General features: G+C 49.1%; 1 protein-coding gene across 5 annotated transcripts in view; it reads right to left on the bottom strand.

The window, feature by feature from the left end:
- Positions 1 to 26,417, bottom strand: part of PLEKHG4 (pleckstrin homology and RhoGEF domain containing G4) — a 171,011-nt gene that overhangs the window by 20,837 nt on the left and 123,757 nt on the right. For 4 of the 5 annotated variants that reach the window (XM_073307290.1, XM_073307293.1, XM_073307292.1 and 1 more), the window contains exon 14: positions 1,520 to 2,472. In XM_073307290.1, coding sequence (XP_073163391.1) covers positions 1,520 to 2,472 — 953 coding nt within the window. The remainder of the gene's footprint in view (positions 1 to 1,519; positions 2,473 to 26,417) is intronic. The other variant, XM_073307294.1, reaches the window with a different exon arrangement.

Raw genomic sequence — 26,417 nt, 5'->3', positions numbered from 1 at the left:
GCATCTTAGCAAAGAAACAGCATGGAGTCTCCTTTGTTCAGTAGACTGCCTGTCTCCTGGTTCTCAGCTGGAAATGCTTTTCAACAAGGGACTAAACAGCTCCAAAAAGGAGGGGCAAACCCCCAAGGCTCCCCTTCTCTCCCCCTGCCCATCTCATTCTCTGTCCCTGCGAAGACAAAGGAAGCAGCCTGCTGGACTCTGGGGAAGGGGTCCTGACCCAAAGAGTTTGGTCAGTAATGCTGTTGGAAGCATGTGGTGAGAAACTTTGCTTGAATCTAATGTAGTTTGTTAAGTTAGACACTAGGAAGAGTTTTAACTTTATTTTTTCTTGTAACCATTTCTGACTTTTATACCTCATTGCTTTTACTTAGAATCTTCCCCTCAGAAGTTAAGTTTTTTTATTGTTTTATCTAATCCAGTGTGTTGAAGTTAACTCTACCTAAGGTAACAAGCTAGTATATATTCTTCCCTTAGAGGAACAATGGATTTGACATATCTGGACTGTCCAGGAGCGGGCTGGGCAGTACAGAACGTACATTTCTGGGGGGAAGTCCGGGACTGGGAGTGAGCTGGGGTCACCCTGCAGCAGAACCAAGGCTGGTGAGAGACAGGGTGTGACTGGCAGGCTGCAGTTACACACCGACACATCTGGGAGTGACCTGAATGCTGGCAGGCTGCTTGTGAGCAGCCCAGGTTGGGAGCTATAGCAGTAAGGCATTGCAAGGCACCCCAAGCTATAAGGCGGGGGGGCACAAACCCCCCACTGGTCTGGATTGTACTCCAGCACGTCACATTATCCGAACCACTTTGGGATCCTCAGCCTCCTTCCTCGCCTCTCTTCCACTTTGGGGAACCCGTGCCATTGTTTTCGGGCATGACAAGCATTCTCTGCAGACTGCTGGGTCCTTGAGCGTGCTCCTTCCAGTTCAAGGCCACGCTAAAACACAACCTCCTTCCCCTTCTGGGCATCCCTTGGGGGGAAAGGCTGCAAGAGGATAGGTCAACCCTGTTGAAAATGGGAGCCTAGAGCCCAGTGTCTTACAGGGGAGAGGCTTTTCTTCCTGGTGTTTCTTTATCCCCAGGAAATGGGTGCCCCAGTTCTCCCATCGTTAATGTACCACTTGTGTAACTGCAAAATAAAATAAATATCCACCTCATTGCAGAGGGCTCACAGCCTGGCTAGAGGTCATCTTCCTTTAATGCCAATAACCTAGACGTTGCCCCATTAGAGACACTTTCTCCTCCTTCCTCAAAGGGGGCATCGCTGTAGAGCGTGTGGTGGAAGGTGGCGACTCCTCCCCGACCCAGCTGCTAGTGCTGTGTGTTTTAGGAAGCTGGAGCTTCCCTTCTGGCCCTCTCTGAATCTGCCTCCTCAGCCCATGGGGCCTGTCTCCACCCCAGGACTCGCCAGTGCCTGAGATTAAGCAGGAGTGCCGCTTCCTGCCTCAGCAGACACGAGAACCATCCCCACGCAGCCTGGCTGGCCCCTGCACATGGGCCGTGAGAAGAAGTCACCTACCTGCCCCGGCTCTTGGCCTCTGGCGTGGAGCTGTAGCTCCTTTGCTCCTCTGGCAGGCAGTGTGCAGCCCAGCTGTGAGCGGCTTGCTGCCATGCTGTGTGAGTCCTGTCCGCGAGCTCTGTGCTGCTCACTTCCAGCCCCTTAATGAAGACGCCCGTGTTGCCATACCTGGCCGGCTCGCTCAGAGTCCTCTGGCAGCTGGACCGCAGGCTCTCGCTGCAGGGAAGATCAAAGCTTTGGGCCTTTTTCAGCGTCCTCTTGGATGGTGGCCTCCTGGAGGCGGACGTGGTGGAGCAGGATGAATTTGCCTCAAGAATTTCTAAAATACTCTCCAGGTTTGGCTTGTCCTCGGGCATGTCGCGTGGAGCCTCGCAGGCCACTGTACCAAGAGAAACCCTGCTCAAGTGGGGACTCATGTTGGGAGCAGCTTGGGAGGTCAGTTCTTCCCCAGCACTGACATCCCCGGAGCTGCTCAGGGACAGTGAGAGAGCTTTTTCCCTGGCCCACCCAGGAGAACGGTTTGGCCTGCTGTAGAAATGGGACACGCTGTGATTCCTGTCTGAAAGCAGCCCAGGGATGGCTCCCTCCGAGTGCCTCCTGTGAGACAGCCTGCTGCTCTCACCACCACACCGGGAGTGCTCCCCCTCACCTGGCTTCCGCTCAGAGAGCAGAGACCTTCGTGTTCTCAGGGCAGCTTCTAGCTTCTTCTCAAAGACCAGTTTTGTCTCCTGGCACTTGGACCATGCAAATTTCCACTGCTTCAGCCCTTTGTCGCTCTTCAGCTCACAGGCCAGCTCTTTCATCTCCTGGAATTTGGCATCGCTGATTTCCGGGTGCTGTCCCTTGTAGCTTTCCAAACACTTGATCGCGGCTGCACAGTGCTCTGGGGAGTTGCAGTCCTCCATGCTGATGCAGGCTAGGTGTCGCATCCCCTCCAGCGCCCACTCGTACGCCTGCAGGGAGCAACGACAAGGAGATCAGCCAATCAGTTTGCTATGGAAGGAATAACCCCCCCCCGCTCAGTGCCCACATGCAGCCCAAGAGAAAAGGGCCAGTGTGCGGGCCGAGGCAGTGCCAAGTGCATGAGCCGGAGGGGGCTGCCATTGTCAATGGGGCTTAACAACTTGGCAAAACAAAAGGCTCTTTATGCAGTGGGCTCCAGCACCGTCACTGCACCGCCCCGCAGCAGGGACACTCCCCGGCGCAGGTGTTCTTGAGATGGCCTGTGTGTCTCCTCTGGAGCCCACCCCAGAGGGGCAGGCTGCCTCTGGGAAGGACTTAGTAGCACCACAGCAGCTTCCAGACCTCTGTGGGCCTGTGAGGTGCTCAGCCCTGGAGCTTACCTGCTACCTGCATCCAGCATTTCAATTCACCCCCCGTTAACTGGGGCCGGGGGGGGGGTGTCAATAGCGAGCTGCAGCTCTTGTTGGGAATGAGACTGTGGCTCCTTCTCTGGCTCTGCTCGGAGATTGTGGTACGTGCACTGCCAGTAACACCATGGAGGACACCTTCCCTTTCAAGGGGCACTGGCAGCGGTACGGCGGGTCAAGCCCAGACCCAGATGCCTGCTCCTCTTCGGGAAGATGTTTCAAAGGCTTTAGGGGAGAGGTCTACAAAGTGTCCACTGAAATTGGGCACTGACCTGCCCCAGGGCTCAGCTGACAGGCTGTATCAGAGTGGCTGGGGGTCAGGCCTGCCCCTCCTCTCAAGGTCCTCTGTCTAGAGGGGAGCTGGTGCAATGCTGCTACCCGGAAGGGATGGAGAGGATTGGCTGAGTTCAGTTCCACAAGGGCAGTGGGAAGCTGCAGGCTAGGCAGGTGCACCTGGTACTCTGCAGACACAACAGCCATTCCCCCCTCCTGGGGAGGGGGTGCACGTGGTGAACAGGCAGCTGCAGCTCTCAGGCTAGAGCCGAGGCTGCATAGCACATGGGAGAGGAGGACCCCTTCCCCCAGCTTGAGAGGAGGGCTCCCAGAGCGTTGCAGGCTGCTCGGGCTGGCAGGGGGCTGGGACAAAGGCCAGCCCTGGCCCTCCCCCACTGCCATGGCCTCTAACCCAGCCACCCCCAATACTCCCCTGCGATCATGGCCCCTAACCCGCCCAGGCCTGACCCTTCCCCCTCACCATGGCCCCTCTCCCACCACCCTGGCCTGTGACCTGGCCAGCCTTTCCCCACCTCCACCCTTCGCTTCTCCTGTACAGGAATGCAGTATTGACAGAGACATGCTATATTAGAAGCCCCATATGGCTGAGATGCCTGGATTAGTCACTAGCGGGATTCTAGGAATTTGACACTTTGTTCGCTGTTAATCTGACAATTCCAGTGACACGCTGGACAGGGAAAGGAAGGGCCATGAGAGCGGGGCCCCAAGAGGTGCTATGAAAGCTCTGACGGAGAGTCGGAGATTTAAAAGCCAGAAGGGGCCATTGTGACAATCTAGTCTGATGTGCTGCAGAACCCGGGCCAGAGAATTCTACCCTGTGCCTTCTGCATTGAACCCATCGCTGGACACTGGCTTAGAGCTCCTCTTTCAAATTGCCTTTAATGAAATCATTCATTTTACCTCTCCCCCGTTATTTTTGTTAGTTTCTAAGGCACTGTTAATTCTCATGGACTGGCTGAGAACCCAACCATCAGCTTTGTAGGAGTCAGAGAACTGAGTTATTTACTTTGATAGCTTTGGTTTATTGAAATACAATGAAAACGCAAAGGACTGTATGCCCGCAGCCCCTTTCCCTTTCGCTGTGTGCCTGTCCTCCTGACTGCATTTGTGCCTAATGGTGGTTACACCCACTGGTATCCTGTATTCAGTGAACTTTTGGGGGTCGGGACTCTCCTGGAGTTGGCTTTGTGCCCCTCGCACAGTGGGGCCAATCCTGACAGTGCTTCGGTCTGCTCCTCCCTGACTGAATGATAAAGTATCAGTGCTGAGCTCACCAAAGTACAGTAACAGCTGTGTTATCTAGCATGTTGGGGGAATAGGGGGGCTGGCTAGTCAAAAATTCCAGTGAATTAAGAGTTATACGGAGGGTGGGAGTTTGGTTGTGGGAGAGGACTCAGGGCTGGGCGCTGGGGTATGGGATGGGGTGGGGGGTGCAGACTCTGGGAGGGAAGTGGCTTGGGGCAGGGGGTTGGGGTGCAGGAGGGGTTTCGGGGTGCCGGATCCGGGCAGCACCTACCTCAGGTGGCTCCTGGGAAGTGGCAACATGTCCCTGCTGCTCTTAGGCGGAGGCACAGCCAGGCATCTCTGCACGTTGCCTCCACCCACAGGCGCTGCCCCTGCAGCTCCCATTGGCTGCAGTTCTCACAATGGGAACCGTGGAGCCAGCGCTTGAGGTGGGTTGGAGGCAGTGCACGGAGCCCCCGTGGCCATTCCTTCACCTAGGAGCAGCAGGGACATGTCGCCGCTTCCGGGGAGCCACACGGAGCCAGGCAGGGAGCCTGCCGGCTCTGCACCAACCGGACTTTTAAGCAATATCAGAAATGCCAGTTTCTAGAGCTTTCCGGTTGGTAAAGTGCCGGATAACACAGCTTTTACTGTACGTGGATGCTACAGCATGATGTCAGTAAGAATTAAACCACACACCGCTGCCTAAAGCAGACTCTTCAAACAATCTCATATTGGTAGAAGTTACAATTGTATTGCAGGAGCAGCTTGGAGTAACTGACAAGAATCAGATCCCCGCTGTACTCAAGCACGGCCCAGATGGGCAGTAATAAGACGGTCGCTCTCCAAGGACTCCCAATTGAAATGTCAGATTTCTGTGAATAGTTACTGCAGCCACGGTTCTTCAGCATCCCCAAGCCTGGCTGGACTAAGAGTACAGAATTAGACGGGGCAATAAGGTGTACATTCTTAGTAGTAATCAACAGTTGGGACAAATTATGAAAGGTTGTGGTGGATCCTTCATCACTGGCAACTTTAAAATCAATTTTGGATGTTTTTCTAAAGGATCTGCTGTGGTTCACGCAGGAATTATTTCCGGGAAGTTCTCTGGCCCATGTTAAGGCAGTGGCTTCACTCTGATCTATTTTATGAAAATTAGTTTGCCCCTCAGACTCCTGGCAAGTTTCAAATGTGAGCCCTGGGTAAGCACAGTTTGGATGCCACAGCAGTACATGCTGTTATGACAGGTGCCACCAGGGGGCGCAGTTAAACAGGCTGCGTCCACACTAGGAGCTAGGGGAGTGATTCCCAGCTTGCGTACACATACTCCAGCGAGCTCAGTGAGAGCTGGCGTGAATATAAATGGCAGTGTAGCTGCGGTCATACGGGCAGCAGCAGCAGGGGCATGCCTCACCCGTGCTGAGTACAACCTCACCCAAATCCCGGGGGGATCTACTTGGCATGACTAAGCCATTGCACAGCTACTGCCACCCGGGCTACTGTGACTACCCTTCTATCTATACTGAGCTTGTGCGATTGTGTGTCCGCGGGCTGGGAATCACACACCACGCTCTCAGTGTAGACATGGCCTTAGTGTAAAAGCAAATGTAAGGCTTGGGAAGACCTGCTGTGCTGGTTTTCGTTTTGGTTTGAGGAGAGGTAGGTTCTTGGTCCGAGAAGTCTGTTCTCTGCGTGCTGTGCGACCACCTCTGTTCCAGGACTGGTGAAGGTGTGTAAATACAATGAGTTACACGTACAGTCTGCCCAGACCCTATGTCACTGCTTTCTCCTCCACTGGGGAGCCGACCCGCAAGGCCCCAACACCTGCTACCTCTCTGCAGAGGGGGACAACACTATACGGGACTGAGCTCTGCCAGAAATAGTGTAGCCAGTCAGGTACTGGACTCTTTGCTGAGCACTGGAGAATCACTAAAGCAGAAGCATTTGGCTGAACAGTCTGTATTGTTAATGGTCCTGATTCACTGCTATGCTCAATGGGGTGATCCAATGTAGCCAAGTGCCACCAATGGAGGGACAGCAACTAGAATGCAAGTGTGGAGCAGAAACTGTCTCCACAGAGAGAACACAAGGTTCCTCCAAACAAAGACAAAAAAGCCAGTTCCCCCTTAGTCTAGGAATGTTGATGCAAAGTGGGGAGAACATGCCCTAGGTGTTATGAGGCCATGGTGGAGGAACGTACGCTCAGCTCCGTGGTCTGTATGGTAACTTTGACAGGTTTCAGAGTAGAAGTCATGTTAGTCTGTATCCGCAAAAAGAAAAGGAGTACTTGTGGCACCTTAGAGACTAACTAATTTATTAGAGCATAAGCTTTCGTTGGCTACAGCTCACTTCATCGGATGCATAGAATGGAACATATAGTAAGATAGTGATATAGATATATACATATATACAGATAAGTTGGAAGTTACCATACAAACAGTGAGAGGCTAATTAGTTAAGATGAGCTATTATCAGCAGGAGAAAAAAAACTTTTGTAGTGATAATCAAGATGGCCATTTAGACAGTTGATGAGAAGGTGTGAGGATACTTAACATGGGGAAATAGATTCAATATGTGTATTGACCCAGCCACTCCCAGTCTCTATTCAAACCAAAGTTAATGGGATCTAGTTTACATATTAAAAGAATAAATGGACACAAATCTGACATCAGGAATCATAACATTCAAAAACCAGCAGGAGAGCACTTCAGCCTCTCTGGCCACTCAGTAACAGATTTAAAGGTGGCAATTTTGCAACAGAAAAGCTTCAAAAACAGACTCCAGTGAGAAATTGCTGAGCTTGAATTAATATGCAAACTAGATCCCATTAACTTGGGTTTGAATAGAGACTGGGAGTGGCTGGGTCAATACACATATTGAATCTATTTCCCCATGTTAAGTATCCTCACACCTTCTTGTCAACTGTCTAAATGGTCCATCTTGATTATCACTACAAAAGTTTTTTTTCTCCTGCTGATAATAGCTCATCTTAACTCATTAGCCTCTCACAGTTTGTATGAAGAAAAGGAGGACTTGTGGCACCTTAGAGACTAACCAATTTATTAGAGCATAAGCTTTCGTGAGCTACAGCTCACTTCTTCAGATGCATATCGTGGAAACTGCAGCAGGCTTTATATATACACAGAGAATATGAAACAATACCTATTCCCACCCCACTGTCCTGCTGGTAATAGCTTATCTAAAGTGATTTCCAGCACAAATCCAGGTTTTCTCACCCTCCACCCCCCCACACAAATTCACTCTCCTGCTGGTGATAGCCCATCCAAAGTGATAACTCTTTACATAATGTGCATGACAATTAAGCTGGGCTATTTCCTGCATAAATCCAGGTTCTCACATCCCCCCCACCCCCATACACACACAAACTCACTCTCCTGCTGGTAATAGCTCATCCAAACTGACCACTCTTCAAGTTAAAATCCAAGTTAAACCAGAACATCTGGGGGGGGGGGGTAGGAAAAAACAAGAGGAAACAGGCTACCTTGCATAATGACTTAGCCACTCCAAGTCTCTATTTAAGCCTAAATTAATAGTATCCAATTTGCAAATGAATTCCAATTCAGCAGTTTCTCGCTGGAGTCTGGATTTGAAGTTTTTTTGTTTTAAGATAGCGACCTTCATGTCTGTGATCGCGTGACCAGAGAGATTGAAGTGTTCTCCGACTGGTTTATGAATGTTATAATTCTTGACATCTGATTTGTGTCCATTTATTCTTTTACGTAGAGACTGTCCAGTTTGACCAATGTACATGGCAGAGGGGCATTGCTGGCACATGATGGCATATATCACATTGGTGGATGTGCAGGTGAACGAGCCTCTGATAGTGTGGCTGATGTTATTAGGCCCTGTGATGGTGTCCCCTGAATAGATATGTGGGCACAGTTGGCAACGGGCTTTGTTGCAAGGATAAGTTCCTGGGTTAGTGGTTCTGTTGTGTGGTATGTGGTTGTTGGTGAGTATTTGCTTCAGGTTGCGGGGCTGTCTGTAGGCAAGGACTGGCCTGTCTCCCAAGATTTGTGAGAGTGTTGGGTCATCCTTTAGGATAGGTTGTAGATCCTTAATAATGCGTTGGAGGGGTTTTAGTTGGGGGCTGAAGGTGACGGCTAGTGGCGTTCTGTTATTTTCTTTGTTAGGCCTGTCCTGTAGTAGGTAACTTCTGGGAACTCTTCTGGCTCTATCAATCTGTTTCTTTACTTCTGCAGGTGGGTATTGTAGTTGTAAGAATGCTTGACAGAGATCTTGTAGGTGTTTGTCTCTGTCTGAGGGGTTGGAGCAAATGCGGTTGTATCGCAGAGCTTGGCTGTAGACGATGGATCGTGTGGTGTGGTCAGGGTGAAAGCTGGAGGCATGCAGGTAGGAATAGCGGTCAGTAGGTTTCCGGTATAGGGTGGTGTTTATGTGACCATTGTTTATTAGCACTGTAGTGTCCAGGAAGTGGATCTCTTGTGTGGACTGGACCAGGCTGAGGTTGGTGGTGGGATGGAAATTGTTGAAATCATGGTGGAATTCCTCAAGGGCTTCTTTTCCATGGGTCCAGATGATGAAGATGTCATCAATATAGCGCAAGTAGAGTAGGGGCTTTAGGGGACGAGAGCTGAGGAAGCGTTGTTCTAAATCAGCCATAAAAATGTTGGCATACTGTGGGGCCATGCGGGTACCCATAGCAGTGCCGCTGATCTGAAGGTATACATTGTCCCCAAATGTGAAGTAGTTATGGGTAAGGACAAAGTCACAAAGTTCAGCCACCAGGTTAGCCGTGACATTATCGGGGATAGTGTTCTTGACGGCTTGTAGTCCATCTTTGTGTGGAATGTTGGTGTAGAGGGCTTCTACATCCATAGTGGCCAGGATGGTGTTATCAGGAAGATCACCGATGGATTGTAGTTTCCTCAGGAAGTCAGTGGTGTCTCGAAGGTAGCTGGGAGTGCTGGTAGCGTAGGGCCTGAGGAGGGAGTCTACATAGCCAGACAATCCTGCTGTCAGGGTGCCAATGCCTGAGATGATGGGGCGCCCAGGATTTCCAGGTTTATGGATCTTGGGTAGTAGATAGAATATCCCAGGTCGGGGTTCCAGGGGTGTGTCTGTGCGGATTTGATCTTGTGCTTTTTCAGGAAGTTTCTTGAGCAAATGCTGTAGTTGCTTTTGGTAACTCTCAGTGGGATCAGAGACTTATCTGTATATCTGTATATATATTTCTTCTTACTATATGTTCCATTCTACGCATCCGATGAAGTGAGCTGTAGCCCACGGAAGCTTGTGCTCTAATAAATTTCAGAGTAGCAGCCATGTTAGTCTGTATTCGCAAAAAGAAGAGGAGTACTTCTGGCATCTTAGAGACTAACAAATTTATCTGAGTAACCACTGAATGCATCCGATGAAGTGAGCTGTAGCTCACGAAAGCTTATGCTCAAATAAATTTGTTAGTCTCTAAGGTGCCACAAGTCCTCCTGTTCTTTTTGAATGGTAACTGAATGCCAATGCACAGGGCCATATCTGCAGAAGCAAGAGACAGAACAGAGCCACTCCAGAGACAGATGCAAGGGCCTGGGAGCCTCCTCAGTCCTTCAACTACTGGTCTTTTGAGCTGCAGTTACATGGCGTGTGCCCAGGCAGTCTCACTACACACGCAAAGCAAGAAACTACTTCAGAAACTGCAGCAGCTACTCCAGGACACATGCTGCCAGATCTAAAACAACAACAACCAAAGCCTGCGGACAGCAGCAGCCCCGTGCTGACCTGCCTAGCACAACGACAGTCCGTCCAGTCCTGCCTCCTCCCTACCCCGGCAATAGGCTTTTAAAGAACACACCTGGGTGGGGAAGGAGTGCCTGTGGGCATGGGAGGGCCAGGATTGGAGTGTGTGGGGGGGGTGTGTCCGTGGGGGGGATGGAAAGAGGGGAAGGCGCAGGGCTGTCACTGGGTGGACTGGGCTGGTCTCAGTGGGTTGGAACCAGGTTGTTCTGTGCTGTGGCAGTGACATCTTATCTCCAGGAAGGTGAGGGCGGGATGGGGGCGACCAGCCAGCAGCAGCAGAGCCTGGGCGATGCTGTCCCCCATGTGACACGTAACTAATTTCACTGGGCCATGCCCGGGGGTGGGGCAGTGGCTCCCGTTGTTGCTGGAAGGTTCCCTGGCAGCGGCAGAAAGGAGCCAGGAGAAGCTAGCAGCCCAAGAGGAACTTAGAAATGATTGTAAATCTTGATGGCAATTCAAGTCCCCAGTGCCTGTCACAGGCTAGTTAATAATCCAGCTTTGTCCGCTGCACAATGGCCTCTGCCTTCCATCCTCCCTGCAGTGGATGGCTAAATGGCCACTGCGGCTTTTCCAGGTCACGTCATCTTCACAACTGCACTTTTCAGCCGCAGAACAGCAGCAAGGAGAGCACCGCCCAGCACCCAGGTGAACAATGTGTGCACCAGCCCTTCCATGGGCTTTGCCCACTCAGGCCTTTCCTCACCTTTAATTTCATATGTCAGCCAGCTCACGTAGACCCGTGCTGGGAAATGGCCCCAGGGTGCAGGACAGGGTGATTTAGTTGGGGTTGGTCCTGCTTTGAGCAGGGGGTTGGACTAGATGACCTCCTGAGGTCCCTTCCAACCCTGAGATTCTATGATTCTATGACAGAGAAGCTCCCAGCTGACCTCCCACTCCGGGGTGCACTGGGATGTGTGGAGAGGGTGGAGGGGGACTGAGGCTCTGGGCTTCAGCTGCTGGGGAGGAGGGGCTCCAGGCTTCAGCTGCCGGGGTGTGTGTGTGGGCTCTGGCTTCATTTCTCCAGAAGCTAACAAACAGCTTGCACACTACAAACATGCAGGTCTGTGTGTGGTGGAGGAGCTGGATGCTACTGACATTCTCAAATTATGCCCAAGGAATTAACTCTGGGGTCAGCCAGGAAAGAAACTGCCATCTTTTATGATCTAATTAGTGTTAAACCATAGGGAGGCCTTTCCTGAAACTCGTTATCAAAAGGATTGTAACTGGCCTCCCCTCACAGAGCCTACCCACCCCACAATGGAATTTAGATGGCAGTGCCGGACCTGTCCTACACCAAGGGACCAGGGTAAAGCAGAGTTTGCAGTGACCATTCCATTAGGGAGAGCCAGAATATGTGCCTCAGAAAGGTGCGGCACACTGTCAGAGAGAAGGTGGATTTACTGCTCCCTAATCAATAAATTACCAGGGTATTTTTCACTGCTACCTACAGCATGAGCGTGGATTGGTACATATTCAAGAACAGAAGCTACCTGAAATTTGTGTCTCGGGGATTTCTACAGCACCCATCACAGCAACGTTAAAGGGCTGCCCACGTAAAGGGTGACAAGAGAACACTTCAAACCCACAACGAGTGGGTGGCATTCAGATCTCCACTCAGCACTGCGGACACAGCATCTGGTCTGAGCAGCACTTTTCACTCAGGTTCAAAGCCCTTCAATAATCAGCAGATCAAGAACCTTTTCTTCCTTAAAATCCACAGACACACAGAAGAGATTTCTCATGGACTGTAGTCACAGGGACCAATAACCCTTCAGAAAAGCAGGACGCATCTCCTAGAACGGCTTAAAGGCACCAGGAGTGAAGGAACAGGAGATGGGCATCCTGTTATCTGGGGATGGAGTTAAGAAAAGGATGGACTGGGAGACCCCTGTTCTTCCACCACTTCTTCCTCCTCTCCCCATGCGTGAAAGGCCGTAATATGGGGGAGCCGAAGGAGGAGATGTGCCTTTTGGAGAAAATGAACCCAATAGTTGGCTTCTCCTTAGTGCTCAGGGTGCTTAGCGTTTTTCACATACGGACTAACTACAATAGGCTCTAGGAACAAGGGCTGCCACCACACACAATAAGCCAAGAATCAAAGAGCCATAAGGACTGTAAGGATGTTGAGGGGGCATCATGCTTAATCCCCGAGGAGAAGGAAAAGCCAAAGGGAGAAGAGTGTGTAAACCAGGGCTGGCCCTAGACCAAATGGCACCCCAGGCGAAGAGCACCTTTGGCGCCCCACCATCCATTTTAAACTTTTTAATATCTTATTTTTTATCGCATTCATATCCCATTTCACGACTTTGATGCATGATTTGCATGCATGATTTATCCCTGTCATATAATATTATAAATTTGCATGCTAGGATCTGTAAATCTGTATTTATTCATGCCATATATAAGCAAATAAAAAAAACAGTTTCCTCTAAGCTTATAGAAACTTTTTAATTTTAAGAATAACTGGAATGTAATAACATCAAGAAATTGAACTGTGCACCAACACTGGGTGGACCAGTATTACAGTCAGTGATGGCTTTAGAATGTTAACCCTAGTCCTTTCGTTCAAAAGATCACTTTTCTTGCCTCTGCCCTCATCAACTGACGCACTGTGTCAGAGAGATCCAAAGACTGGCCAACAGCATTTTCAAGTGATAAAATAGCAAGCTATGTCAGTCTCATCAGCCATCGTTGATCGAAGATATGTTTTAATGAGCCTGAGCTTTGAAAAGCTGCATTCACCACTCACGACTGTGACCGACAGCGTGGTCAGAATCCTCAAAGCTATCCACATGTTAGGAAAAGCATCCTTCAGCTCTGCATCATGAATGGAGTGGAGAGTGCTTCCCATGTGGCAAAACGTGAAAGATGTCGAATTCGACATAGAGGTCTTTATCACTGACATCCGAACATTCCCCATGTGTCAGGGTACGGTGAAGGTCCGTACAATTCTTAAGAGTGTTTTCCTGACCTGGCAGCTTACTAAGGTCATACAAAAACTCCCAGGTCTTTCTGCCGTGCTTCATTTGTCTAAGCCTTTCTTCAATGGACACTCAAGCAGTGTCAACAAGCGAGCAGAAAAACTCCCTCTTGAATTTTTCTTCCGAGCCTCCCATCACCTCATCTCTGCCCTCGTAATCAAATTGTCTCTTCTTCCAATGAATGCAAGTTTCCTTGAAGACAGGCTCAACTCCTAAATTTTCTGCCATTTCTTTGGCAGCAGTGATGGCATCTTCAAATCCGTTGTCTCTGTAGGCCACAACGAAATCGAGGCAGCTTCTTATCAAAATAGTAGATGTCGCGATGTCCATCGACTGAGTTTGTAATGCCTTGCTAACAACGTTTAGTTGGAACAGGATATTGTGCCAAACCACAATTGAGACCAGAAATTTGAAGTCAGTGATCTGGTTTGCCAGGCTTTGTGCCTCATGTCAGATTCTGGCCTCAACTTTACTTGACTGTGCCAATTCCATCAGGGCACTATAAACCTCATGGTACCTCACTGGCCTTACGCTGTCAATGCAGCTCTCCCAGTGAGAGTTACTTAGTCGGGCTTCACAGTCAGTTTTGTAACATTGTCTGTGAAGATCTTCCACCTGATAGTTGATACTGAAAACAAGATGTGTATCCTTTGCAGTACTCCGAAGAAAGATACTGAATTTAAAGAAGATGATGCTGCATCTGACACAACTAGGTTGAGGGAATGGCAGCCATAAGGCATGAAGAAAGCTCTTGGATTCAGCGCAAGTATCCTTGCCTGGATGCCACTGTTTCTACCCGTAATGGTCACACCGTTGTCATAGCCTTGGCCAAAGCAGTCCTGAAGTTTTATTTTATTTTCATTCAAAACATTCATAAACAGTCCTGTTAGGCCTTTTCCAGTAGAGTTGTCTCCAGACCGGAAACAGATAAAATGGTCCTTTACTTGGATACAGCCATCCTCGTCATCAACAAATCTTACTGTAAATGACATCTTTTGCAGTGTGACTTTTAGAAGTGTCGCTTCTGCTCATTTATTGGAAACGTCATATTCTCCATTTTGCCCGGCCTGTTCAAAATTGTACGATCAATACATTCTATTTTCCCTTTCGTTGCTAAGAACAAAAACAGCATCCCGAGCCCGGCGCCCCCCAAACCTGGCACCCCATGCAGTTGGCTGCCCTAAATTCGACCCTGGTACAAACCTCCAACATGACTGAGGAGGTGTCTGGAGTGGGAGACAGAGTCACATCAACCACTCAGGCTCCCTCTTCAGAGTTGAAGAAAGCACACTGCTCCCAGGCCCTGGAGAATCTTCCATCCCAGGGAGTAGTGAGGCCGATGCTGAGGGGTCATGCATCTGAGCCTCTGAAGCAGAAACGAATGACTGTACAGGGAAGATCAAAGAAGGTGACAGCAGAAACCCAGGAAGCCACAAAGGACTGTCTGTGTCTCTGCTGAGAATGAAGCATAGGCTGAGAGTCTACTGGTGGCCTTGTGTCTAAGCCCCTTGCCACTAGTGATCAGCCTCAAGGAGGATGGCAACAAAAAGCTGCTGTAAGTCCCAGGCCGCTGTGGTTCTGGCACTGCCCGACACTACGTCCCCTGGCCCCTGTGGTATTTCCGCATTGGGAAAGGGAGGAATGGGCAGGCAGGGGGTGAGCTGGGAATACCGCCACTGAGACATTATTGATTTCAAACAACCAAACCATCCTTGGCCCCTACGAACTGCACACAGCTACTGTATGAAAGCACTATTACCCTCGCCACTCTGTGTACCTGCTACACCTGTCTAGTTTTACCCCCTGCAAGTTCTCTGGGGCAGGGGCTGTCTCTTACTAGATGGATACATAGCAAACAGCATCATGAGGCTTCAGTCTGGTTGGGGCCTCCAGCCATGACCGCAATGTAACTAGCGATCAGCATTTCAGATGGGAGTTTGAAAAAACGCTCCTGGCAGGCGGGTGCTTTGGTGCTTTACACAGAAATTGGGAAAGGGCTTGGCACAGCTCAGTTCCGTGCTGTGTGTAGGGTGTGGGAGGCCTTTCCTTGGATCTCTGCTCCAGTTGCCGGAACGCTACATGCAGCATTGACCTGAACTGTGCCAAGCACATGCCAGGTTTTTATATAAAGTGTAACACGTAGGGGCTTTTTGAAGCTGGCCTCGGCTCCTCCTACAGTGGGGTCCTGCGCTGCATTTATCTCCAGCAGTCAGCTGCCAAGGCACTGAACTCAGCAGAGTTGGGACCCCACAGACTGTCATTCTCTGCAAAGACAATCCTCACAGTGCAAGCTTTCAGAGCGACGGAGCACACAATAGAGCGAAAGCCAAAGAAAATGTCTCTCTCCCTTCTGTCCCCAGCAAACAATCTGACGGAGAAAGCACTCTGCATTTACTCCGAGAACGATTCTTTGTATTAAAAAACCCAATCATTCAAACCCATTCCCTCACAAATCCACACCACACCTGGACAACCACTAGAATTTGTCCACAGTCACAACAGCAAAGTGTCCTTTGTCACATTTTGCAATATGGGAAACCCACGCTGATGAGACCTGCTGTCTGGAGATTACACCCCACTTTAATAGTTCTCAACGACGCCATGAAAAAACAATTTTAGACTGAAAACACTGGCGTGTTATCCAGGCTTACATGTGACCATCATAACAAAGCAGCCCATACACAAACAAAGAAAACCCTGCATCTCTGCTAACTTAGAGCAATTAGTTACACTAGAAATTGTTTCCGTACAGCCCTCGGCTTCTAATTTGCTTTGGGTCTGCTTTGTATCTGCCTGTGACAATAGCGGTGAGGCTCTCAGGCAGCACATTAACAATGCCCAGCAGAGAGACAAACTTCAGGCCACGTAGGCACCACATTACTGAGTGATTAAGTTTGAAAAATAAACCTAATCCTACCTTCATATTTCTACAGAGGGGATCCATACTGCAGCTGAGTGCAAATCCTCGTGCCGAGTGCCATCATCCATTGCAGTCAGACTGAAGCAATGGCGCCCAATTAGTGCACCCTACCAACTCTGCTATTCACAAGCAAATGCTGCTAGCCTAAATACCAGATGGACAATCCCTGGTAACTAGAGAAAACAAGGTGGGGGAAGGGCCCCTTAACTTCACACTAAAGCTACTGAAGCGAGCGGAGAACACCCAGCACTGGACACTGGACACTGGACACGCCACCTTGTATTTTAACATCGCAACAATAGCAGGAAAAAATGTCCCCACTAAAACCTAAAGAGATATTGCATGGCAAGGCAAGAAACTAACTGCTCCCAAGTTCACAAGTGCTTTGGAGAAAGCCGATTCTGATCTTTCATGGGGAAAGGAAAGCAAAACCCTTCTTCCACATCCTAAAACAAAGATGTCCAGTCCCTTCAAAACACATGATGGAATTCACAGAGATGGAATTCACCTGTGACCTTTTCATGTGTCAGAAACCAGGTATTTCATAGCATAGTCTCTCATAGAAGGCTCATCATAGCCTGTCACTTCCTCTTTACACAGATTCATTCATTCATTCATTCATTCATTACTCCGCTCCCTGCAAATGAAGAATTTTGCATCCCCACACTGAATTTGGAGTTCTGTCTGGGTTAAATTAACTAGCAGAAACTGAACAAAGCAAGATCTTATCTTACTCCTGATATATCTGGTAAAAAATCCCCTAACTAAGGAGATCAGATCTTCAGGCACTGCTGCAGGAGAGATATACACATTTGGAATAGAAGTGAATCGCTGGGTTGGTAACATGGTCTCCTCATCCCCTCTTAGTAGGGGAGGTAATGGCACTAAAATTACTAGCCCGCCTACATCCAGCCATCCTGCTCATCTTCTGAGCTATTATGATGATGATGTATTATTTGCACTGCGTACGTGGCCTCGCCAGGGACCAGGACCCCCGCCCCTCACCCCGGTGCTAACTGCTGTACAAACATAGAACAAGAAGCTGACAATCCAGGTACAAGGCAAGCGGCAGCAGACAGATGCAGGCACCAGACAGACAAGGACGTACAAGGGAACAATGAGGCAGTATTGACCAGCATGACAGGCCATGGTCTCACCACAAGTGGACTAACAATTGTCAAGCGTTTTGTAGGCATCATGGCAAAAGAGAGTTTTAAGGAGGGATGTGAAGGAGGCAAATGAGGTAGCTTTGTGGATGTTTACAGGGAGCAGTGTGCGAGGGGCAGCATGGGAGAAAGCATCATGGTGCTTGTTTGAAAATTTAATAGGCGGGCGACGGAGGCTGGCATCATGGGCCAATCAGAGGCAGGAGTTGACTTCTTGATAGTTATGACAGTACCCATCCTGTAGCCACAATGGGCATGTCCGTCCACAGTCCACTGGCCATTTCCCAGAAAACATGCCTGCCCTTAGTCAGCAAACCTACCCCATATCAGCAGTTATGCGTTCCGCTATGGCCATGTAATCACATAAAGACATGAGCTGGCCGATCCATGAGATGGGTGATTTTATCAGGGCTAAACAAGGAGAGAAGCTCTCCTTCCGATACCTTTGTGTCACCACCTTTGTGCACTTTTACGATGTGCAGACAGAATAAAGTCCATTTCAGTGATGTATAATACTTTGTGCTTTAAAAGGGACAGTTGCTCAAAGCTGAAAACAGTTATGAGCCAAATCAACAGGGAGGAAGAATTGAATCAGAAAAATGTAAATGATAATTGGGAACCAGATAACTTGCCGTCAAGAGTTTTAAAAGACCTGACTGAGGAGCTCACTGGGCTGTTAATGTTGCATTTCAATAAGTTTTGAAACACAGGGGAAGTTCCAGAAGACTGGAAGAAAACTAATGTTGTGACAGTATTTGATAGACTCAAGGCACACAATGTATTTAGCTTAACAAAGAGAGGGTTGAGAGATGGATTGACTACAATTCATAAGTACCTACATGGGGAACAAATATTTAATAATGGGCTATTCAGTCTAGAGGAGAAAGGTTTAATACAATCCAATGGTTGGAAGTTGAAGCTAGACAAATTCAAACTGAAAATAAGGTGTCGATTTCTAACAGTGAGAGTCTCCATCACTGACAATTTTGAAATCAAGCTTGGATGTTTTTCTAAAAGCTCTGCTCTAGGAATTATGTTGAGGAAGTTCTCTGGCCTGTGTTATGCAAGGTGTCAGACTAGATGATCACAATGATCCCTTCTGGCCTTAGAATCTATGAACCTATCACTGACTCACCTTAGGATACGTGGAACTGAAGCAAACCACCACTGCTTTGAGTGGGGCTTGGGTACACAGAAGGTCTGTCAATTCTTCGGAGTTCATTGTCTTTTAAAAGACTAGAAACAGTCCCACCAGTTTAGAAGCAAGCTAAGACTTGGGATAGCCATGGGAATGTGGCTGGAGACAGCAGGAGACATGGTTTGGGATCTGGGACTTTAATAGGACATCCCAGCCTGTATAACTAGGCCTTTGATATGCAAATTGGAGCCTTGTGAGCTACACCCCCTCTGTACAAACTGGGGAGGGTCAAGCTCCATGGCCAGATTGTCGATTTGTTAAATTCCCATGCCCTGACGAAGTGGACTTTGAGTCTCCTGGAGCGAGTAGCAGATGCCAACAGGTGAGCATTCCTGTGAGTCCCACTCACATTGCAAAATCATGGGGAAGAACGCCTTCCAGAAAGTGTAGTTGGATTCCATGAATAGGGTACTTGACACAGTCCAGGAGAGGTCACTGTCAGCAACAAACTCAACTGGGAAGGGATGGGGGTGGGGTGTGAACTCCTCGATGGGTTTCTTGTGAGTGAAGCTGAGAAATCCCTCAGCCCAGAGAAAAGAGAGGATGCTTTACTGTCATTAGGAAGGTGGCTATAAAAGTTCTGATTTCTGCATGTTTAGATTCCATTTTGCTCAGAAAGCCTGCAAGTCACTGACTTTCACAGATGCAACTATGTTCTGTACAAGAAGGGAGGAATGGGGGCACATGGAAATATTTACGTTGAGGATCTCAACTGATCCAAAAGTCTTGGGGAATAGAAGCCGCAAGGGCAGAGGGGTTCAGATCTTTTGCAGTGTATCAAGGAGTCTGAAGCTGGATCTACGTGAACTAAACAAGACATCATATAGGCAGGCCTGGAAATGTAAAGATAATACCAAGCAGGAGGTGAAAAGGGTAGCCTGGCTACTGAGAAGAGCCAAGAGCCAAGAAGTGTTGGCCAAGAATCCTAGCTACTTCCGCTACTGAGCAGATACCACCACAACCTCCTCTCCCCATCAGTCTCCAGGTGCAGGGGGAGTGGACCCTCTGTGAGCTGCAAGAGGCCCACAGAGCAAGATTCAGTCAGTCCTGGAAGAGAAGCTCTGGGAGGCAAATGGAGAGGGAGGCAAATGGGGGAGCAGTGGCAGCAGACACTTGGGATCAGGCTCGTGATCAAGTGCGAGTCATGGGAATTTTGTGCATGCGTTTTGCTGCACTGGAAAGGTCAGGGAGCGTCTTCTCTAGGTGTGTGGTCTGACTGAGCAGTTGGTCATTGTGAGGTGTGGGTGCTAAGGCATGTGCACCCATATTGCCTTAACCAGAGACTTCCTTGTTTTCAGCTGTTAGAGTTGCTTGGGTGTAGCACCTCAGAACCCGTATCTGTAATGCAGTGAGGTCTTTGGATGGTGGGTTAAATAGCACTCGATGGACACAAACTGTTCGTCCCACATCTGAGCCATGCAGCACAAGGACAAAGAGAAGCACAGAACATTGTGAAGTCTCTAACCGCAAGCTTTGCTAAGACAGGAGAGTGGCAGTGAGTGAGCAAAGGCTTATTTCCTTTGGGATGTCAATTCAGCAATGCAGCTCAGAACAGACCCCCTCGAGGAAACAGCCTGGAAGCTGATGGAGCTGACAATGAATTCTTGGAGGAAGATCAACACTGCAGAAATCTCTGGTCACTAATTTGGCAAAACATAAAGCCCTTGATGAGCTGTCGCAGGCTGGATTTAATCTTTCAATAATTCCTTTTTGTTATAAATCAGAATCACTGTATAGAGAGAAGTCTTAGAACTCTACATACAATGCTCCATCTTGTTAAACCCGAGGCAGAGAGTTTTCTACCAGGTCAATAACTTTGTCAGAGAAGTCAACTTTAGCAAGGAGGTTTATAGGCCTTAGAAGAGAACTTTTCCCATAAGAACCAGAGGGCAGAAATAGCTGAGAGCTCCTGTTGCGTGGATCAACCTTCCACCCCCAAGCCTGTTCACTCAGCAGCACTGGGCGTAATAGTAACTGACTTTCAAACCCACCTTGGTATGGACCCTTTACAAGAGATGACGATAAAAGACGACAATAAACCACCTCAGAGAGGACATCTCTGTGGGATGCCTGATTTTACAAGGAAACACAGACTGTAACTGAGGGAGATGACAAGAGAGAAAGAGGACCTGAAACCAGAGGCTGTCTCACAGAGATGCTGCCTGTCTAAGAGGGGAGAAAGAATCCAAGGTGACTCCATCTAGATGAGTTTTGCAGACTGGCAGACTACACGTGTTATGCAGACTACTTATTTTATGTTAATCTGATCTTTTTTTCTCTATCCTGAGTAAATCTCCTGAGTCTCAAGCTGCTGCTAATTAGACCCCCTGAGTCTCAAGCTGCTGTTTGGGACTTTCATGCAGAACGCCCTGAAGAGAGAACACCATCCACTGATAAGCAGAGGTAGAGGGAGAGCATGCTACATGTTTATCCCACTATGGATTCTTGATCAAAAGGGATGGTGTCAGAGGCCACGCGTGGGGGTATGTCCCAGTTTGTAGCCATTACCCTCGTGGGAATTAGGCTTATTTGCTGAGTTTCTTCTTTGACTCTGTGCTTTTCACTGCCACTGTCTTTGGTTATCATCTAATTTACAGAGCTGGGAACCTGATCTTCATTTAAAGACAAGTAACTCGAAGGCTGATCTAGACTCCTGCATGCAATAAAAGGTGGCTCAGAGTTTGAAAACTCTATGGTTCATCTATAGTAGTGGTTCACAACCAGGAGTACGTCTTCCACAGGGTACATCAGCTCACCTAGAGATTTGCCTGGTTTTACAACAGGCTACATAAAAAGCACTACCAGTCAGTACAAACTAAAATATCATACAGACAACTTGTTTATACTGCTCTGTATACGACACACTGAAATGTAAGTATAATAGTTATATTCCAATGGATTTATTTTATAATCATATGGTAACAATGAGAAAGTCAGCCATCTTTCAGTATTAGTGGGGCTCTGACACTTTTGTATTTCTATGTCTGATTTTGTAAGCACGTAGTTTTTAAGTGAGGTGAAACTTGGGGGTACGCAAGACAAATCAGACTGCGAAAAGGGGTACAGTGATCTGGAAAGGTTGAGAGCCATTGCTCTATAGCACCTCTTGTCTTTGTGCCTAGGGGGAAGGGCTGAGTAGCAGAGAGCTGTCCCCTCACTGCAGCCAGAAGCAGAAAGCTCCTTCTCCCATTCAGTAGCTGGAGGGACTGAACCACCAAACATAGCAGGGGCTGCAAGCTAGAGCAGGGGTTCTCACATGAAAAATTTTGGTGGCCTCAGAGTGCGGCCACCAACTCTTGCTGGTGGCCGCTCTGACAATTTTTCCTAAAATACTTAATTAACTTCAGGAAAAACAAATAACTATGCACATACCCATGTCCAAATCATTGTAATTTATTTATGTAGAGTTTTTTTTCAGACTCAATAATAAAAATAATGTACAGTTGTCTCTATTTGTTACTGGACCTAAACAGAATAGAAACAAAATAAGGTGCTTTGCATGTTCTTCTCTTTTTTGTTGTTGTTTCTTTTGCTTTTTTGGTTGCTGGTTTTTTTTTTTAGCTTTGCTAGCTACTACCTCTGCTCCTGTGAAAACTGATATTTGTAGGTTTGTTAATATCACGTTTCACAGCAGACTTACTCAGCCCTGGCAAGCCGGGGAATGAATTAAGCTCTGAATGGAGAGGTGGGGAGGGAGGCAGCAGGGGCCATGGGTGATGGGGTGGTGGTGAGCCTGGGGCTGGATCCCAAAGCCCCGCAGCCAGGGGATGAAGCCCTGCAGCTGGAACTCGAAGCCCCATGGCTGGAGCTGCCGCCCAACGCCCCAGGGCTGAAGCCGGAGCCCCACTGCCCTGGGAAAGGGAGGGAAACACACACGGGCTGCCTGCTCCTCTAGTGTTTGTGGCTAGAGGCTGACAAGAAAGATCCGCAAGCCTGGTGGTCTAGGACATCTCCTTCCCATTTTCCAGCAGCAGAATGAACTGGGTGCTGGGTGTCTCACCAGCGAGATGCCCCTGAAACTTGCTGGTGGGAACTCCAAGTTTTGCTGTCCATAATGTCCTCTGGTGAGGGGGTCCAGTCTTCTGTCTTGGCGGAATCTGGTTAATTTTTCAAACCCTAGTTTTCAAATTCCAAAATCTAGATAGCAAGCCCATCCCCTGAAATGGGAAAGAGCATTCACCCCACAGGACAGCTGAGCCCCGCACAACTGGAAGCAGCATGGAGTGACCAGCAGGACCAAGTCACAGCTTTCTGCTGCCTTACATTGTCCACAACCAGCCAAACAAAGCCATGCAGCAAAAGGGACAGCCTGCACTCTCTAACTGCTCATGCCAAGGGTTTCCCAGGCACCCAGCGATCACAGCAGCTACATTTACACTAGAGTGCAAAGATCATAAAGCATTCGCAAATAAAGGGAGAGTTCACATTAGTGGGTTTGTCGCTGCTATATTAAAAGACAGGCAGTGCAACTCTGGGCTTCAGAGAGCATGCAAACGCACCCACACATGGAGAGTCCTTTGGACTGTGTCTGAACACAGAGAGCTCACAAGCTTCACCCTGAATACACACAGACAGACCAGTGCACCCGAGCTACTGAATGGAACGTCTTGTTCTCATCCGCCTCGATCCAATGGCATGCTGCACGCTTGGTACTTACAAGAGCATTTTCAGTGTCTGTTTGCTGCTGAAAGCAGGGGAGAATGTATTTGATTCAAAGGGAAAATGCAAGGAGAGCTGTAGAGAACTGCTCCTGAGAGCAAAGTCTGGCCCACATGCAGCTGTGTGAGCTGATGTCAGCCAGGGCCCCCGGCCCCCGTTTCTGCCCATAGAAGGAGTGACACTTGCTGGCAGATGGAATGCACGGCCACATTAGCATTCCTACAGGGACAATGGGGGGGAGCTGCTATATAGATTACAGGCTGGCTGTCCCTCCCTCAGTCACAGAGGGACCAGGAACCGCCTTCCCTTGCCAGGCCTTTGTTTGCTGACTCACAAAGGAGAGTGCTGTCTGTGTTCAGAGTCCAAGACATGAGAAACCCTGCATGAGGGGGGTATGTCACAGAAGGGGCAACTCACACACACAGGGGATGGGGGGGCTCCCAGCCCAGGGAGGTGGGAGGAGAGGGAGCACTGCAGCAGACAGGCCACCAGGTGGGGTTGGAGGATGCTCTCCATGCACAGCAGAAAACTCTGGAGGGGAGAGCTGGCTGTGCACATGAGACAGAGAGAACCCAGCTGTCTTGGAGGGCTGGGAGTCTCCACAAGACAGAGACCCGGAGAGAATCCTGGTGGGGCAAAGGATCCTGTGACAGAACGAACCCCACAAAGGATCTGACTGGGAACCCAGAGAATCCCACAGAGGTCAGGCTTGGTGGGGCAGACAGAAAATGCACACATATCTCCCTTGCAGAAAGCCTCTTACCGGCCCTTCCTCCATCAGGGCAGCGCATGTCAAATCCCTCCTCCAGCCCAGTCTCAAACATCCCAAGCAATGGGATGCCCACAGCTTCCCTTGAGAGAATGGCTGCAGGAGGAGCAGAGGGAGCACCCCCACAGCTGAAAGCAGTTCCCCTCGCTGGGTTGGTTAACTTCCCGAACCTTCAACAAGGGACAAATGAGCCACAATCTTGCACAAACCCTCAACATGCTGGAGAAAACCTCGGCCTGGAGCCTTTGGAGTTGGAGGTGGCTCACGGACCCATGGAGGGATCTTTTCAGCACACAACAGAGGTTTTGCTCAAGCTAAATCCAAGCTACATATGAGAGTAAGAAGTTCCATGAACGGAATGAGGGGGAGCAAAGACAACCAGGGAAACAATTTTACTTAGAGACATAAATGTAGAGAGAAAAAACTTAAATGAGTGAGGAGAGAGCACACAAGACCTTTTGGGCTTGAGTGAAATAGGTCCTGAGATGTCCCTCCCGTTCCCACAGTACCACAGGCCAGCAGAGGGGTAGTAAAAGGGTGAGGGAGTGGCCAAGGCTCTGTGTAGCCAAACACATTGCATTTGGAGATGATTCAAGTGGACACCCCAGCCTGTCCTTACATCCATAAGCGCTGCTCTCAGGGAGAGGGTCAAGAAGTCCCTCACGTTCCTTCCTCATACTCAAAGGATCCAGCCACCAGGTCAGTTCTTGCGGGATTGAGGCTGTACTGTGACAGGTTTGTTCAGATGGTGCTTGGCTGGGGAGTGCACTGTCCTTAGCCAGTGTTGCAATGGCCGCAGGGGAAGTCTGGCAAGCGGCATCACAAAGTCATGTGCCAATGTGTGCCCTAGCAATCCAAGGCACGTGTGAATTGCTGTACATGGTCTTGCCCTTATGTCATGTATGAAGAACTGAAGGGACCTGAATCTGTGTGGCAGAGCAGCCTGTGCTGGCTGTGAGTTGAGCAGAGCTCCTGTGAATTATATTCTCTGTGAGTGTGTGAGAGACAATTTCTTGTAGTTCACAAGGAGTCCTGGAGCTTGGAGTGACAGAATGATGGAGGCAAGTGTTACCTCCTGAATCTGAGGCAGTGAATGTGTTCGCGGAGCCTCCTCAGATCCAGCACAGGATGAAGACCCTTTCGTCTCTGGAATGAGGAGATACAAGGAGTTAGAAGCCCCTTCCTCTGTATTCCTGAGGCACCTTCTCTATGGCTCCTAGACAACGAGGCCACGGCTGACTGTAAAAGGCTCTCACAAGAAGGATCCCTGAAGAGGGATGGGGAAGGGGGATGGAACTGGATAGTATAGCTATGGGTAACGATATCTATCACCCATTTGTCAGTGGTGATGCCCACCCTTGCCCTGTGGAACAAGGCGAGGTGGCTTCCAAAAGCAGCACTCACTAAGCTGGTCGTGATGCAGCTCTCAGCTGAGCTGGCAAATTTGCCGCCATGTGGACAGAGTGATGTGCGTGGAGGGGGGTTGGGGAGGGTTGACGTGCTCTACCATATCTTGGCCACATCTTGGACTGGCTGTGATATGAAGGTGTCCCCTGTCTCTGTTGGTGTTGCTGTTGGGGTGGTATGTTTTGCGGTATATACCAGATGTGTGTAGATTCACAGGGGCTATAGGGCTGTCTTGGCATCCTTTAGCGAGTGTAAGGGACTGTGTTTTCTTGTTAAACTGCTCTGTTACCTCAAATGGGGCCCACACTTCATGAGGAATGCCTGGAGCCCTCATAGTCACTGTACACTCCCAATGTGCAGAAAGAATAGCAAATATGGCAGGCGACCAGCTTGGCTCAACAGAGAAATCTTTGGTGAGCCTAAACTCAAAAAGGAAGCTTACAAGAAGTGGAAACTTGGACAGATGACTAGGGAGGAGTATAAAAATATTGCTCGAGCATGCAAGGCTGTAATCACGAAGGCCAAAGCACAACTGGAATTGCAGCTAGCAAGGGACGTGAAGGATAACAAGAAGGGTTCTACAGGTATGTTAGCAACAAGAAAGTCAGGGAAAGTGTGGGACTCTTACTGAATGGCGGAGGCAACCCAGTGACAGAAGATGTGGAAAAAGCTGAAGCACTCAATGCTTTTTTTGCCTCGGTCTTCACACACAAGGTCAGCTTCCACACTGCTGTCCTGGGCAGCACAGTATGGGGAGGAGGTGAGCAGCCCTCAGTGGTGAAAGAACAGGTTAAGGACTATTTAGAAAAGCTGGACATGGACAAGTCCATGGGGCTGGATGCGCTGCATCCGAGGATGCTGAGGGAGTTGACTGATGTGACTGCAGAGTCATTGGCCATTATCTTTGAAAACTCGTGCGATCGGGGGAGGTCCCGGATGATTGGAAAAAGGCAAATATAGAGCCTATCTTTAAAAAAGGGAAGGAGGAGGATCCGGGGAACTACAGACCGGTCGGCCTCACCTCAGTCCCTGGAAAAATCATGGAGCAGGTCCTCAAGGAAACCATTTTGAAGCACTTGGAGATGAGGAAGGTGATCAGGAACAGTCAACATGGAATCACCAAGGGCAAGTCATG

This window comes from Lepidochelys kempii, chromosome 12 (assembly GCF_965140265.1).
Source record: "Lepidochelys kempii isolate rLepKem1 chromosome 12, rLepKem1.hap2, whole genome shotgun sequence".
NCBI classification, from domain to species: Eukaryota; Metazoa; Chordata; order Testudines; family Cheloniidae; genus Lepidochelys; species Lepidochelys kempii.
Note: the sequence above shows the minus strand (reverse complement) of the source record. Positions and strands in the feature narration are given on the sequence as shown.